We start from the raw sequence: 16,972 nt of genomic DNA, 5'->3' as shown, positions 1-16,972 counted from the left end.
ATAGGTGGTACAGTTGGTAATGAACCTGCCTGTCAATTCAGGAGACATAAGAGACATGAGTTTGTTCAATCCCTGGGTCAGGAAGATCCCCTGGAGAAAGGAATGGCAACCCACTCCAATATTCTTGCCTGGAAAATTCCATGGACAGAGAAGCCTGGTGTGCTACAGGCCATGGGGTTGAAAAAGTCGGACATGACTAAACACGTACAACCACAACCAGTACTAAAAATCACCCCCACTTAAGCTGAGACAGTTAGATCATAAAAGGTCAGAAGGTGGGCAGTGGCCCAAACCCTGGGAAATCCCCACCCTTCCCAGACCTAACCAGGATACTCACCACCCTCATTAGCACATGAAACTACTGAGCCCTTAAAATCCAAGACCCCTATGCCCTGGGGCAGCTCTCACTTTCTGACATGGTCTGTCACCAGTAAGCAACAGTAGTCTACAGATGGAGGAGGGGCACGAACTTAGAGAATAAACACTTCTGAAGCATGGGTGCAAAGAAGACCTAAAGCAGAGGGCTGGAAAGGAATACTGAGAAAAATCCTCCAGCAAATCACTCTCAATCTAAACATAAGATTACAATAGAGGAATTTCAAGCCCATGATACACTAAAGGTATATTAGTCTGCTTGTACTTCTGAAATACCAAAGATTGGATGCTTAAACAACACAGATCTATTTTCTCACAGTTATAGAGCTAGAAGGCCCAGATCAAGGTGCCAGGTACCTTGGCAAGAACCATCTTTCAGGCCTGTGGACAGCCACCTTCTCACTGTGTCCTCACATGGTCTATTTTTATAAGGACACTAATCCTACCAGATCAGGCCCCACCTTATGATTTTGTTTAGTTATAATAAGAAAAAGGAATGGCTAAAAGACAAAGGGAAAAGCCCTCAAAAATAGAACAAAAGAAAATCCCAGTACCAATACCTCAGGTGAAACAAACACACCCCCATCCTAGCTAGCCCTAATTTGCATAGGGGAGGTGAGGGGGGAGGAGACAAAACTTATAAAAAGAGAGAGCCAAGACAGGTTGAAAGTCTAATACTCTGGCCACCTGATGCAAAGAACTGACTCAATGGAAAAGATCCTGATGCTAGGAGCAGATGGCAGAGAGGATGAGATGCTTGGATGGCATCACCGGCTCAATGGACATGAGTTTGAGCAAGCTCTGGGAGCTGGTGATAGACAGGGAAGCCATAGGGTCGCAAAGAGTCGGACAGGACTGAGTGACTGAACTAACTGAAGATGGGTTGAGGCCTTTCCTCATTAATCTTAAAAGCCTTGTCTCCAAATACAATCATATTGGGAGTTAGTGTTTCAATATATTAATTTTGGAGGGCACAACAGTCCATCCACAACAGAAGGTAACTACAACAACATAATTCAAACTTGGCTCTACTCCTGACTAGACTGGTTCTGCTAGGTTAACAGCCTAGCAGAAGAGGTATATTCATTTCAGGCATAAATACTGTTTGCCTCAGTTACTTCAGTCCTACATATGATATACAGATTTTAATTGAAAAATCACAAGTCATATAAAAAACTAAGGGAAAAAACAATGCCAAGAGATAATGCAACATACAGAACAGTTTCAGAGATTACACTAATGTTATAATTATCAAACTTAAAATAACCGTAATTAATCTATTCAAAACTGTAACAGGAAAGGTAAGACATGCATGAAAAGATACGGAATTTCAGCACAGATAAATTTTGAGTTAAATGGAATGTAAGAAATAAAAACATGGTAAGAGAGATTAAAAACTGCTTTCTATTGGTTTACCACAGACATAAAACAGAGGAAGAAATTAGTAAATGTGAGGACAAGGAATCCATAGGGACAGAGGAGCCTGGTAGGCCACAGTCCATAGAGTCACAAAGAGTCAGACATGACCGAAGCGACTTAGCACACACATGCATGCAACAGAAATTACCCAAACTGAAACACAAAAAGAGAAAAAAAATAACTGCACATTAAAATTTCTATCTGTGGATGGAATAGTCTAGGTAATTTTTAACTTTTTTTTGGTAACTTTTCCCAGAAATTTCTATAATAAACATATTTTGCTTTCATAATAGAAAACATACTTGACTCAGGAAAACATATACACTAAATACTTACATACTCTGTATAATCTCAATTATGTAACCAGGTTATTAAAAAGACTTTTTTTTTAATGACCAAAATGACAATGTCTAAAATGTTCTAAAACTAATAAAAACAAACTATAGTCAGGAAGCCCAGGGAATCATAAATACTACGGAAAAAAAAAAAACCTCCTAATTTAATACAACATTTAAATACGAAAACAAAAATGGTTAAAAGGATGGGGGATTAAAAAAAGATATACTACTCATAAGAAAGTTGATATATTAATATTCTTATATATCAAACTATGCTAATGTCAAATAGACTTCAAGAAAAGAAATATTGAATGTAAAGGACATGCCATAATGATAAGAAAGTCAATTCATTAAGACACAATGGTAGCAAAGTTTCGAAATATATGAAACAAAAACTGAAAAGATAGATTCACAATTACTATCTCAATAATTCATAAAAACAAGTATTCAGAACATTATTAATGATATATAAAACTTTGTAACAACACTATCAAACAACTTGACTATACCGACACTTATAGAATACTACATCCAACAGAATATACATATTTTTTCATGTATAAATGGAACTTTTACCAAAACTGATCATCTGCTGGACTACAGAAAATAAATCACACAGAGAATATTCTCTGACCACAACGGAAGTAATGATAAGACATCTGGGAAAATACTAAATAGGCAGAATGTAAACACACTTCTAATTAATCCATGGACCAAATTCACAAGGGAAATTAGGAAATATTTTAACTAGGTGATAATGAAACCAACATATCAAAATTGTGGAATGTAACTAAAAGTACCACATAGTGCTTAGAGAAAAATGCATAGTTTTAAATGCTTATACTGCAAAAGAAAGAAGCTTCCAACTTAAGATGCAGGGGGAAAAGATATTAAAGAAAGACAGGAGCAAAAAAAAAAAAAAAAAAATCAGTGCAATAAAAATGGACAACAGAAAAGAATCAGTGAAACTAAAAGGTTCTCTGAGATCAATAAAACTGATAAACCTCTAGCTAGACAGATCAAGGAAAACAAATAATCATTATTAGAAATAAATGAAAGATGAGATGTCACTACAAATGCTACAAACATTAAAAGCATAAATGAATTATGAACTTCACACCAATAAATTCAACAACTTAGATACGGGTTTCCCCAGTGGCTCAGTGGTAAAGAATTCACCTGTCAATGCAGGAGACAAAGGTTCGATCCCTGGTCCAAGAAGATCCGACATGCCACAGAGCAACTAAGCCCATGTGCCACAACTACTGAGCTTGTACTCTAAAGCCCAGGAATCGCAACTACTGGGCCCACCGGCCGCAACCACTAAAGCCCATGCACCTAAAGCCCATCCTTTGCAACAAAAGAAGCCACCACAGTAAGAAACCCACACACCACAACAAAGAGTAGTCCCAGCTCACTGCACTAGAGAAAAGCCTATGCAGCAATGAAGACCCAGCACAGACAAAAATAAATAAAAATTATTAAAAAAACAGATAAAGTGTACAAACACCTTTAGACAGAGAACAGAAAATTTAAGTTCTTCTATGTATACCAATACTGTGGCCACCTAATGCAAAGAACTGACTCATTTGAAAAGACCCTGATGCTGGGATAGATTGAAGGTGGGAAGAGAAGTGGACGACAGAGGCTGAGATGGTTGGATGGCCATCACCGACTCAATGGACATGAGTTTGAGTAAACTCCTGGAGTTGGTGATGGACAGGGAGGCCTGGTGTGCTGCAGTCCATGGGGTCGCAAAGAGTCGGACACAACTGAGTGACTGAACTGAACTGATGTATACCAAGGGCTTCCCGCATAGCTCAGTCGGTAAAGCATCTGCCTGCAATGCAGGAGGCCTGGGTTCAATTCCTGGGTCAGGAAGTTCCCCTGGAGAGGGAAAAGGCAACCCATTCCAGTATTCTTGCCTGGAGAATCTCATGGACAGAGAGGAGCCTGTCGGACTACGGCTCATGGGATCACAAGAGTCGGACACGACTAAGCATTAACTTTTTATGTATACCAAAAACATTGATTTCATATTTTTAAATATACTAAGACAACTGAAGCCAAAATGTGCTCATTAGTAAATTCTATACAACATTTACAGAAAAAGATACCAGTTTTACCAAGAAAAGCAGGAAACATTTCCCTGCTCACTTTATGAAGCCATCATAATCATTTTTAAAAACCTCAACAAAGACTTAAAACTACAGGCAATTATCTCAAATGAATACAGTCATAGAAATCTATAATAAAAACACTAAGAAACCAAATCCAAACATGCCAACAAATTTGGAAAACTCAGCAGTGGCCACTGGACTGGAAAAGGTCAGTTTTCATTCTAATCCCAAAGAAGGGCAATGCCAAAGAATGTTCAAACTACCCCACAACTGCACACATTTCACATGCTAGCAAGGTTATTATACTCAAAATCCTCCAAGATAGGCTTCAACAGTACATGAACCAAGAACTTCCAGATATACAAGCTGTATTTATAAAAGGCAGAGGAACCAGAGATCAAATTGCCAACATCCGCTGGATCACAGAAAGAGCAAGAGAATTCCAGAAAAAACATCTTCTTCTGCTTCATTGACTATGCTAAAGTCTTTGACTGTGTGGATCACAACAAACTGTTCAACAATTCTTAAAGAGATGGGAGTACCAGACCACCTTACCTGCCTCCTGAGAAATCTGTATGAAGGTCAAGAAGCAACAGTTAGAACCAACCATGGACAACACACTGGTTTAAAATTGGGAAAGGAGCATGTCAGGCTGTATATTGTCACCCTGTTTATTTAACTTGTACGCAGAGTACATCATGCAAAATGTGAGACTGGATGAACCTCAAGCTGGAATCAAGATTGCTGGGAGAAATATGAATAACCTCAGATATGCAGATAATACCATTTTAATGGCAGAAAATGAACTACAGAGCCTCCTGATGTAGGTGAAAGAGGAATGAAAAAGCTGGCTTGAAACTTAACATTCAAAAAACTAAGATCACGGCATCTGCTCTCATCATTTCATGGCATATAGATGGGAAAACAATGGAAACAGTGACAGACTTTATTTTCTTGGGCTCCAAATCACTGTGGACGGTGACTGCAGCCATGAAATTAAAAGATGCTTGCTCCTTGGAAGAAAAACTATGACAAACCTAGAGAGCATATTAAAAAGCAGAGACATTACTTTGCCAACAAAGGTCCCTATAGTCAAAGATATGGTTTTTCCAGTAGTCACGTACATATGTCAGAGTTGGACCATAAAAGAGGGCTGAGCGCTGAAGAGTTGATGCTTTTGAACTGTGGTGTTGGAGAGGACTCTGAGAGTCCCTTGGACTGCAAGGAGATCAAATCAGTCAATCCTAAAGGAAATCAATCCTAAATATTCTTTGGAAGGACTGATGCTGAAGGTGAAGCTCTAATACTTTGGCCACCTGATGCTTCCAAAGAGCTGATTCATTGGAAAAGACCCTGATGCTGGCAAAGACAGAAGGCAGGAGGAGAAGGGCATGAACAGAGGACAAGATCCTTGGATGGCATCACCAACTCAATGGACATGAGTTTGAACAAGCTCTAAGAGATGGTGAAGGACAGGGAAGCCTGGCATGCTGCAGTCCAAGAGGTTGCAAAGAGTCAGACATAGCAACTGAACAACAACAATTTATCACAACCATGTGGACCTTAATCCAGGAATGCACAGTTGATTTAAATATTCCAAGATGAGTAAACATATTGATGTTTGGGAAGACAGTTTTCTGAGAAAAAAGGGAGATATTAATATAGAACAGGGAGAAGAAAGAACCCTGTGATATTAGATTTTAATTACAGATATGATATTAACTTTAATTTTTACCAATAAGAAATTATTTCTTAATTCATTCTGCTGAAAGGACCAACAGTAATAACAATCAAGGAGCAATGAGTATACCTGTTGCCCAGATGTCGGTTTTTAAATACCATTTATCCCCAAAGGATGTACCTTTCCCTCTCTTCCTTGCTTTTTGCTTCTCTTCATTCTTCCACTATTCATAAAACCTCCTCTGATAACCACTTCACCTTCTTTTCTTTTTCTTTGGGATGGTTTTGTTCACCACCTTCTACACAATACGACAGACCTCTGTACATAGTCCTTCAGGCACACTGCTATCTAGATCTAGTCCCTTGAATCTATTCATTACCTGTACTGTGAATTTATATGGGATCTGATTTAAATTATACTTGGCTGGCCTAGTGTTTTTCCTGGTTTTCTTTAGTTTAAGCCTGACTTTTGCCATGAGAAGCTTATCATCTTAGCCACAGTCGGCTCCAGGTCTTGCTTTTGCTGACTGTATATACAGCTTCTCCATCTTCGGCTACAAAGAATGTAATCAATTTGATTTTGGTATTGACCATTTGGTGATGTTCATGTGTAAAGTTTTCTTTTGTGTTGGTGAAAAAGAGTAGAGAGCTGGCTTAAGACTAAATATGAAAAAAACTAAGATCATGGAATGGCCCCATTACTGCATGGGAAATAGAAGGGGGAAAGGTGGTAGTGACAGATTTCCTCTTTTTGGACTCCAAAATCACTGTTGACAGTGACTACAGGCCATGAAATCAGAGGACAATTGCTTTCTGGCAGGAAAGCGATGACAAACCAAGACAGTGTGTTGAAAAACAGAGACATTACTCTGCTGTGATGCTGAAGCTCCAGAATTTTGGTCACCTGATGTGAACAGATGCCTCACTGAAAAAGTCCCTGATGCTGGAAAAGACCGAGGGCAAAAGGAGAAGAGGGCATCAGAGGATGAGATGGCTGGACAGCATTACTGGTGCAATAAACATGAATCCAACTGGGCAAACTCCAGAAGATGGTGAGGGACAAGGAGGCCTGGCATGCTGCAGTCCATGGGGTTGCAAAGAGTCAGACATGACTGGGCAACTGAACAACAACAACCCCCAAATGAACTAGGTTCTTGAGAAAATAGTGTCTTATTCTAAGGCTGGGACCTGAAAGGTATAAGATGAACGTGGGACATCTTTTCATGCCACAAAATGAGAAAATGCTTTAAAATATGGGAACATTAAAAAGACACAGGAGCCAGCTTGAAGAAGCTCCCAATGCCAAAATCTGGGACAACTGAGCATCAAAATTAAGCACCAACAATAAAGGCTAAGATCCATTTGTTGAAGTTTGAAAAACCCAGTAGTCCATCCTACTAATTAGAGAGAGAAGGAAAATCTGTATTCCTTAAAGAAGAATGCCAACTAACAAATGTAACAGGAATAAGAGATTAGAACATCATTTTCCAGCTAACACGGTAATAAGTTGAGTTGGTCAAATATCATTAACGAGTGCTTGTAACATTTGGTGAAAATGCCAATGATATGCAGGATGTTTAACAATCTCAAAATATTCCTCTCAAATTATTTACCTACAATAGGAAAAATTAAACTTAACAGTGGAAAAATCTGGCAGATATCATTTAATCAGCTGATCAAAGTTATATCACCAGTAATGCAATTGACATCCTGTGCTGTATGATATGATGCTTCAAGAAAACAACAAAATTCATTTGATATTCTTAGAAAAAATGCATTCATCTGATTCTAATCATAAGGAAATAATTAGAGAATCTTGAAGAATATTCTAAAAGTCATATGCCTATAGTCTTCAAATATTTCACAGTTAAAAAAGATAAAAAATTTTAAGAACTGCTCCATATGACAGGCAACTAGAGGGTGATAATAACTAAATGCAATGTATATAACCTTAGATGAGGGAAAACTGCTATAAAGAATATTAGGGAAAACTGCTATAAAGAAATATTATAGGAATAGTGGCAAAAGCCAAATGATAAATATTCTGAATTTGATAATTTTACTATGGTTAGGTAAGAAAATGTTCTTATTTTTAGGAGATAGACAAGAGGTCATGATGCCTGCAACTTGGTTTTAAATGGTTCCACAAAACCATTATCATACATGATAAAGCAATTGTGGCAGAATATTAATAGGCAAATACAGATGAATGGTAATATGTATTAGTTTGTTGTTCTATATTTGCAACTTTAAGTTTGAAATTTCCCAACACAGAAATTTTTTAAATTCCTTAAAAAGGAAGCATTAAATACAGTAGCATCAATTATTTAGGTAAAATCTAGTGTAAGACTTTTACACTGAATGTAAATGGCCAGAAATAGTCAAGACAATCAAAAGTGAGATGTTTATTCTACCATACATCAAGATTTATTATACAGTAGTTTAAATTAAGACAGTGAGGTATTACTGCTAGGATAAACAAATCCGTAAAACAAGTCCAATATGAAACTGAAAGAACTAAGGTATATATGCACAACTGAGTACTAATAAGTTGTAAAAAGGCAATAAGGAAGCACTCTATGAACTGCTAATACTGATTTCTAGGAAATACTGCTAAGTTTAAAAAACAAAGTACAAAAGAGCATACACAGCATACTACTTTTTGTCAGAAGAAAGGAAAAGAAGAAAATAGAGATCTGCTTAATTCTGCAACAAGAAATTCAGAAAAGATAAATCAGAAACAATGAACCTGGTTACCTACAAGGGATGCTGAGAAATGGGATGAAGTGATACAGAAGAGAGTGACACTTCTGATAAACCTTTTTTGTAAAGTTTTGCTTTTGGAAGCATATTAATTTTATAAGCATTCAAAAACTGATCACTGAAGGAAGCAAAATGAATTTAAACAGAAACAAACATATTTCAAATGAATAATATTACCATGGAGAAGAGGGAAGTAAAAATAACCACATACACAAAAAAATCCTAATCCAAATAGCTTTTGAAAAGTGTCCAACCACATACCCTCAATGAAAGGGAATCTAATCTTGAATTCTTTATTCTAGGTTTGTTTTCTACAGTAGTATGAGTACAGAAATTCTGAAGATCATAGGATTAAAAAAAAATTTAATACTGCTGGGTGCCAGGTTCTCACTGAGGTAAATGTATCAGTATGCAATTATGGTTTCTAAAATATTTATACACACTTTTTAGTAATGTCCATTGAAAAGACCTGGAAGCAATGACATCTCAGTGGTAACAAGCAAACCTGCACCCAGATCTTGGTTTCTAAAAACCATTTCCCACTAAAAATGAACCAGGGCTCCTTGGAGAAATGGCAGGTTCCAGAGCTGTGTGGACTTCCCTGGCAGTCCACTGGTTAAGACTCCATGCTTCCAATGCAGGCCTTCAATCCCTCGTTTGGCAAACTAAGACCCCACAGGTCATGTGGTGTGCCCACTCAAAAAAAAAAAAATATTGAAAAAAAAAAAAAAAGTTTGACAGAAAGGAAGGAAGTGCTCCAAACTGGTCAAATCTGGGACAATTTGAACAGCAAAATAAACAAGTTCTATAATAGATTATGACACTATAAAATAAAAATCCATGAATGCAAATTGATCATAAAAAAGAACACACATACACAGGAATAACAGAGAGCTATTTCTTTTTATTTTCTTACAAAGTCAACTATGCTTCAATAAATAAAATATCAACTATATTCCCTATGTTGTATATTACATCATTGTAACTAATTTTATATCTCACAGTTAGTATCTGTTAATCCCCTTCACTACTTCACTGCTCCCCAGTGCACATCCCCTCTAATAACCATTAGTTTGCTCTCTATATCTGTGAGTGGAGAGGCTCCCCCAAACACCTGCACTCTCTTGGAGCTATTTCTTAGAATCAGTGCTCAGTCACTCAGTAGAGTCTGACTCTTTGCAACCTCACTGACTATAGAATGCTGACTGTTAAAATAAAGTGGTAGAATGAAAAAAGAAAACCACAATTTTTCAACTATCAGAGTAAAGGCTGCTTCAGGCAGAATCATCATTAGATGTCTAATCTAGGAGTAAAGTATGAGGATCCCAATATTTGCATGAACTTATAAGTATCTCTCCACAGACAGCTTAGTAACACAGGGAGAAAATATTAACTATATACTAGAGAAGCCAAACCACACTTGGACCAGGTGATCAAGTTAACATCACCAATAACGGGCAGATAGACAGTGTGAACCTCTAGATGTGATACCCTAAAAAGGATATCTTATATATCACTTGTATAACATTCCAGCCAGAAAAGTATAACCTGAATCTCATCGTAAGAACCCATCATAAATCCAAATTAAATAATACTTTATTAAATAACTTGGGCTTCCCTGGTGGCTCAGACGGTAAAGCGTCTGCCAGCAATGCGGGAGACCAGGGTTCGATTCCTGGATCAGGAAGATCCCCTGGAGAAGGATATGGCAATCCACTCCAGCACTCTTGCCTGCAAAATCCCATGGACGGAGGAACCTGATAGGCTACAGTCCATGGGGTCGCAAAGAGTCAGACACGACTGAGCGACTTCACTTTCACTTATTAAGTAACTAGCCTGTACTCTTCAAAGTCTTATCATTTTTAAAAAGGCTGAGAAACTGTTACAAATTATAGAATTCCAAGAGACAAGAGAACTAAATACAAAAAATGATTCTAGACTAGACCCTATCCTGAAAAAACCAAATATAAGACATTATTGGAACAGTGGACAAAATTAGAATATGGACTATAGATGGAAGTACTGTATTATTACCAAAACACAAGTTAACTATGCCCAACACACAGTGAGGCCAAACGATATCAAAACAAGCTTGGAACAGAGAAAGGGTTACTGCAGGGCCATGCAAGGAGATCAGTGGTTCATGCCTTAAAACCCCCAAACTTCCCAAGAGCTATCAGCAAAGCACTATTAAAGGAAAGGTGAGCGAGGGGTGTGGTTAGTTGTTGCAGGGTCAGACCCTTTGTCCTTGAGGTCAGGTCATGGTCAGGTAACGATGTTCCCGTAAATCTCCACCAAACAAATTATGTTTTAATGTGTTATTCTCTGTTCTGACAAGAAAGAACCAGATCCCATGGCACAACTTTCACCCTTGGAGATCCAGGTCCTGGTTAAGAGGAGGCAGATCTCAGCTGGTGGCTCCCTCAGGGCCAGGTCCCCAGACCCTGCCCAACTGTCATCAATGAGGGAGCCTAGTGCCCTGGACCCACCTGTCCCTCAGGCTCCTCAGGCCGCCCAAATGGCAGGGGCCAGCGCCCACAGATTGGCCCCATGCAGACCACCACTGCTATTAGTTGGCACAGGCAGGGGTAGAGGAGAGGTTCACTGCGGTCCACAGGCCTGGGCCAGGCCAGTGGGTGGCCCTGGCCAGGGCTCTGGAGCTCTGCAGAACACAGCCCCCAGTCTGTTCCCTGGGCCCCCCAGATCATCCAGCAGCCCAAGGCTGGGTGAGCTGGAGGGCCCCCCACCCCAGGCAAAGGCTGGAATCTGCCTCCTACCTCACTCTCCACCTGACACCACCACTCCCCCAACTGTTGGCTGAATCCCCCACTAACGGTAGTTCACCAACAGTTGGTTGCTTGTGGGAGAGGCCCACTGTGGTGTCAACCAATGGCAGAACAGGACCGCTACGTGTTTGGGGGTGGGGGTGTCTGGTGTGAGGCGGTAATGGAGCTCAGCGACAGTCAGGTGCTAAGGGCTGTGCTCTACAGCTCTGTCACTGTATCAAACTGTTAAATTTTCCATATTTGATAAACGTGCTGTGGTTACAGAAATACACACTAAAGTACGTTCTTAAGATTTACACACTGAGGCATTACTGTATAAAGAAAGGCGCAACCGACTCTCAAACAGTTAAGAAAAAATGTTGTTGTTGTTCAGTCGCTAAATCATATCTGACTCTTTCGTGACCCCATGGACTGTAGCCCACCAGGCTCCTCTGTCCATGGGATTTCAGAGACAATAATTCTGCCGTATGTTGTCATTTCTTTCTCCAAGGGATCTTCCCAACCCAGGGATCAAATCCACGTCTCCTGCGCTGGCAGGTGGATTCTTTACCACAGAGCCACCAGGGAAGCCCAAGAAAAAAATTAGTATGTATATACAGAGAGATAAATTCAGAAAAATGTTAAATTCCCTATATTATTCTTGTAACTTTTCTGGAAGTTTGAAATTATTTTAAGTCAATTAGTTTCAGAGGTTATCTTAAAAAATAGACCAGTAGTAAGCCAAAATAGTTCTGGGTTTTTCCCCCAGAACAATATCAGTTTAAATCCTTCTTTTCCCTATAGACCATCTCATTTCTATATCCTAAATTGAATTAAGATACAAATACCTGATATCAACTTGTTTAAAACCTCAAGGACATTTAAAGGAAATTAATAGTACATGTTAAATATCAAAACAAAAAAGGATTTTACATTTTGGCAAGCTTTTTGATTTCAAATTGGTAGCAATTACATTTTTGTGAAACATATCTATGGAAAAAGTTGTATAAAACAAGACCCAGGAGTTCCCTGGTGGTAAAGGATTCCAGGCCTTCACTGCGGAAGCCCAGGTTCAATCCCTGGTCGAGGGAACTGAGATCCTACAAGGCCTGCAGCATGGCCAAAAAAAGGTTGTATAATGTGCAAGGTATACTATGATGTACAAGAATGCTTAATACATTATTTTTAACACACACACACACAAAATAGTGAAAATCTAAAATTTCATCACCAGAGGACTAATTATGACATATCCACATTACACTATCCACTATCCATACAACAGTTTTTTAGATGAAGTATATTATAAGCATGAAAATATGACATACTATATAACACAATACAAAATGAAAGCCAGAAGTTTCAGATATATTTGTACGAAAAATTGGAAGTGTGTTAATGTGTTTACATATGTGACCAGAAACAAAGGCCTGAAAGGATACACCAGAAAGCTACCAGTGTTTGTGATTGCCCTGGGAGAGGGAAAATAGGGGGAAAGGCATTGATATATGTTTGTAATTTTTTTCCTGAAAGATCATGTACAATTTACAACTTGAAAATGCAAATATTTTGTATTCTTAAAAATAATACATAAATATACTTTGATGAAATGATTTCACTGAAGAACAAAAAATATATCTCTTGATATCAGAACTATAACATAGCCTTCTTAAGCAATTATAACGATATAACAAGATCTATTTTTCTGTTCAAGTACTTGGTGCTATTAGTTCTATGTTTTTAAATTTTCATTTAATAAAGCCAACAAATCCCTTCTGGAAATAGGTAAGACATTAATCCTAAATTGAAAAACCCTGCTTACTAAATGATAGCAATAATTTTTTTTTAAAAATCCACAATGTCTTTAACAAAGTTTATTCTGAGAATTTAAGTTGATAGCCAAAGTACATCTTGAACTACAAGATATACTTTACAACTCTAAGTGATTTATGATAGTACAGAGACATAATAAACTTGAACTTTGAATTACTGACCATCTTGTTATCCATGCTATGAATAAAGTAGATTATCATCATTCAGGTGTCCTTTCACTAATAACATTTTAAGTTAAATGTAATAATAAATAAAGCTAAGGACTCCAGCTTCAAGAATCTATACTACTTTGATTAGTTCATTTGGATGACAAACTCTTTCAGTCACTGTTTGCAATGCAGCTTTAAGGTACATTAGTTATTAGTCAGAGATAACTCTGAACAGGTTCACTATTACATACTTTGATAAACAGTGGTGACACTAACGTGTTTGTGGTTTAATTTCAGATATTTTGTTAATTCTCCTTTGTACATAAGTCCATCTTAGGGGCCCTCAGGGAAACAATTATTTTTTTTCATGCCTCTAGAATATTATTAGGAATATCATCCTTATAATTCATTAATATAAACCAATAGGTATGTAGTATAAATCTATTAAAAAGTATTCCATAATTACTCTCAAACTTCCATTAACAGAGGGGACATATAGGAGAATGTCTCTATTCTAAGCACCTTGATAATGTTTCCTTACATCTAAGCTAAGCACTTGAGAACAATTATTTATTTCCTAACCAGGGTGTATCAAAAGAACTGATAATTTTCACTCTCTCAACATTTCCGGAGTTTAACTGAGCCTAAGGCCACGCAGGAGGCTACCGGAATACAAAGATTCAGTCTCTGAGGAAGTAACAATTTAACAATTTTAAGGGAAGAAAGGAATACAATTGACTCCTCATTAACCCTTAACTTTGAAAAAGAGAAAAGTAGATAAAAGTATTGGAAAATGTTGTTCTCTGACAATTAACATACATACATTGTCCCATCCATTTTCAAAAATCCTTGTTTGAGTGGTTTTCTGCAAGCACAATGTATGTGTGTTCACTCAGTCTTGTTCAACTCTTTAAGACCCCATGGCTTGTAGCCAGCCTGCCAGGCTCCTCTGTCCACGGAATTTCCCAAGCAATACTGGAGTGAGTTGTCATTTCCTCCTCAAGGGGAATCTTCCCCACCCAGGGATGGAACTCATCTCCAGTCTCCTGAAGTGGCAGGCTGATCCTTTACCACTGGGCCACCTGAGAACATGGTGGGAAAAAAGTGCTACGAGGCAGGGCCCTTGGTTTCCATATTCTCCACATAGTACCTGTATGACTTAGGTTTGTCACTGAACCAGTCTTGGCCTATTATCTCACCTTAAAATGTCAGTATTACCTTACTAGCCTAAGCCAGAATCATCTTACCAGCATAAACCAAATCGTCCTCAGTGGTTTCCAGGTCAAAGATCCGCATTACTCACACACACTCATCTGATTTCCCCCAGTTATCATGGCCTAGGAACCAGTGTGAGTAAGCTAGGTGAATTCCAGTTCCTAAACTGAACTTTTACATCACCAAGAGAATAAAAAGGCCCTGGATTGTGCTTTAAACGCTGTGACTCAAAACATGTATTACACAGGCTAAAGATACAGTCTTAAAAAGATGATCAAGAATGACTGTCTTAACTGTGTACCATCCTAGTACAACAGCAGTGTATTTTCGACCGTGAATCCGAGTTTCAGCATTACTGAAACCACGCCTCCCATAGAAATCCAAGAGCTATCAGAAAAACCTCTCCAAAGGGCGGGGGAGAGAGATAAACCAGGACAAGCTTTCCCAAAACAAAACAGAACTCAAACAAACATTAAAAAACAAAACTGTTTTTCCTTCCCCTCCAGCTATGCAGCTGCAACGAAAAGAGAAGCACTTAGATTAGCATCATCTGCGTTTCATTCCTTTTCTTTTGCAATACTAGCTACCCGCCTATAATAAACAGACCTTGTGCTCAGGGGAGAATTTACTTCCCCATCCAGTAAAACCGAAGTTCCTTATTTTCACTAACAACGAACGCCGTCTCCAATCAATATCCACCCTCCCTGGGGAGACCAGACACTCCCCTCTCGCCACCTCCCACTGCAGGCCCGACACCCCACATCCCAGAAATCGCCCCACTTTTCAAGCCCCTGCTGCACGGGTCGCGAGGCTCTGGGGGGAAGTGAAAGAGACCCAGGGTGCGGCGTGCACATCAGCACAGGCGTCCAGCGCGGTCAGTGAGCCCCCCGGTGCCTCCGCCGGCCGGGGTCTCGCGAAGGCGGAAGGGGAGCGGCGAGCCCCGCGCCACCCCCACTTACCCACTTTGTCCTTCCCGTACATGTGCCCGGCCACCTGATGCGAAAGGGGCACGCAGCCGTTGAGGAAGCGGAGCCTGCCGCCCGCCGGCTTCGGAGCGCCCTCGGGGGCGGTCTCGCTCGCCGGTGGGGTCCGCATTTCTGGGGGGCCGGGCGCCTCAAGCCGAAGAGGGGATGGCGGCTCCGTTGCCATAACGGAGAGCTGAGGCGGCAGCAGCGGCGAGTGAAGGGGTAAAATAGGGCGGAGGGAGAGGGCTCCGGAGGACCCGAGGGTCGCTCAGGCTCGGCCGCGAGGAGGCCCGGGGGTTCCTGCGGCTGGTGCCCGCTGTGGCCCGGGGAGGGGGCCCATGACGCCGCGGACGCGCGGGCGCTCCCCTGCCCAACTCTCCGCTCGGGGCGGCTCTAGGCTCCCGCTTCTCTGCCGCCGCGGCTGCCGATCCCGGCGCAGCCCTGGAGACAGATCCAAGCACAAGAGCAGCGGCGGCGGCGGCGCCTCGCGCTCCCCGGGGCCTTGACGGCGACGACAGCCCCACCTCCCGCGCCCCCGCCCCCTCCCGCCGTCCTCCAGTCCCCTTAGCTGCCGCGTGCGCGTCAGCGCCGCCTGCACGGCCGCCTCCGCCGCTAGCTTCCTACTGCGCGACCCGCGGCAGCCGCCGCTACTGAGCATGCCCAGAGGCAGCCCGACGGGACCCCCGAGGCGGGGCGCGCGCTCGGCGCTGCCCTGGCGAGCGGAAGAACCTGGAAGGGGCAAGCACAAGCGGAGCTCTTCTCACCCCCACCCGATGGGCCTTTTGGTGCAGCCCGGGCTGTTCCTTCATTCATTCAGTACGCGCTTCAGCGCGTCCCCGGCTTAAAGATGTCTGGTTCTTGCAGTTGTAAGGGGCAGTCAGTCACTCGTTAAGAGTTGGGAGGCAGAAGCGTTACCCTGGGTGGCTTGGGAGACCACCTTTTACCGCAATCACCTCCCTCCAACTCCCGCTCCGGAAAGATATAATAGGAGTAAAACCAGGCAGCCTTCGAACACCCTTTAAGTAATCCTATCTTCCTCACCAAATTGGTGCCTCTAAACAACTTATAACAAGTTATAAACAACTTATTCAAAAAATTTTGAAACCGACACTAATTTCAGACTGTAGAAGATAGGAAATAATCTTAATTTTTTTTAAGTGAGCACGTTTTTTAAAAGAAACGAGCAGGATGTTTTTTATTTCTCTCTCTCTCCCACTGGACCCTTAGCGCAAGTTCCAAGATGCTCCATAGATGGAGAATTGTGTCGAAATCAGGAAAAAAAAAAAAAAAAAAGAGGGGGTGTGCACACCGGGAGCGAGGGGGAGATTCTGGGATGGGACACCACTGTTG

The 16,972-nt window shown here is 40.6% G+C and overlaps 2 protein-coding genes across 6 annotated transcripts in view; one reads left to right on the top strand and one right to left on the bottom strand.

Moving 5' to 3' along the window:
* The window catches only part of IPMK (inositol polyphosphate multikinase), a 54,473-nt gene extending 38,316 nt beyond the window's left edge, over positions 1-16,157 (bottom strand). For 3 of the 5 annotated variants that reach the window (XM_070780411.1, XM_070780413.1, XM_070780414.1), the window contains exon 1: positions 15,617-16,155. In XM_070780411.1, the coding sequence (XP_070636512.1) occupies positions 15,617-15,806 (190 nt within the window). In that variant the 5' untranslated portion in view covers positions 15,807-16,155. Of the gene's footprint in view, positions 1-15,616 lie in introns of all 5 variants that reach the window. The other 2 variants (XM_070780412.1, XM_019953082.2) reach the window with 2 other exon arrangements.
* The window catches only part of CISD1 (CDGSH iron sulfur domain 1), a 324,421-nt gene that overhangs the window by 288,872 nt on the left and 18,577 nt on the right, over positions 1-16,972 (top strand). The gene's annotated exons all lie outside the window — the stretch shown is intronic.

This window comes from Bos indicus, chromosome 26, assembly GCF_029378745.1.
Source record: "Bos indicus isolate NIAB-ARS_2022 breed Sahiwal x Tharparkar chromosome 26, NIAB-ARS_B.indTharparkar_mat_pri_1.0, whole genome shotgun sequence".
Taxonomy (NCBI): domain Eukaryota; kingdom Metazoa; phylum Chordata; class Mammalia; order Artiodactyla; family Bovidae; genus Bos; species Bos indicus.
Note: the sequence above shows the minus strand (reverse complement) of the source record. Positions and strands in the feature narration are given on the sequence as shown.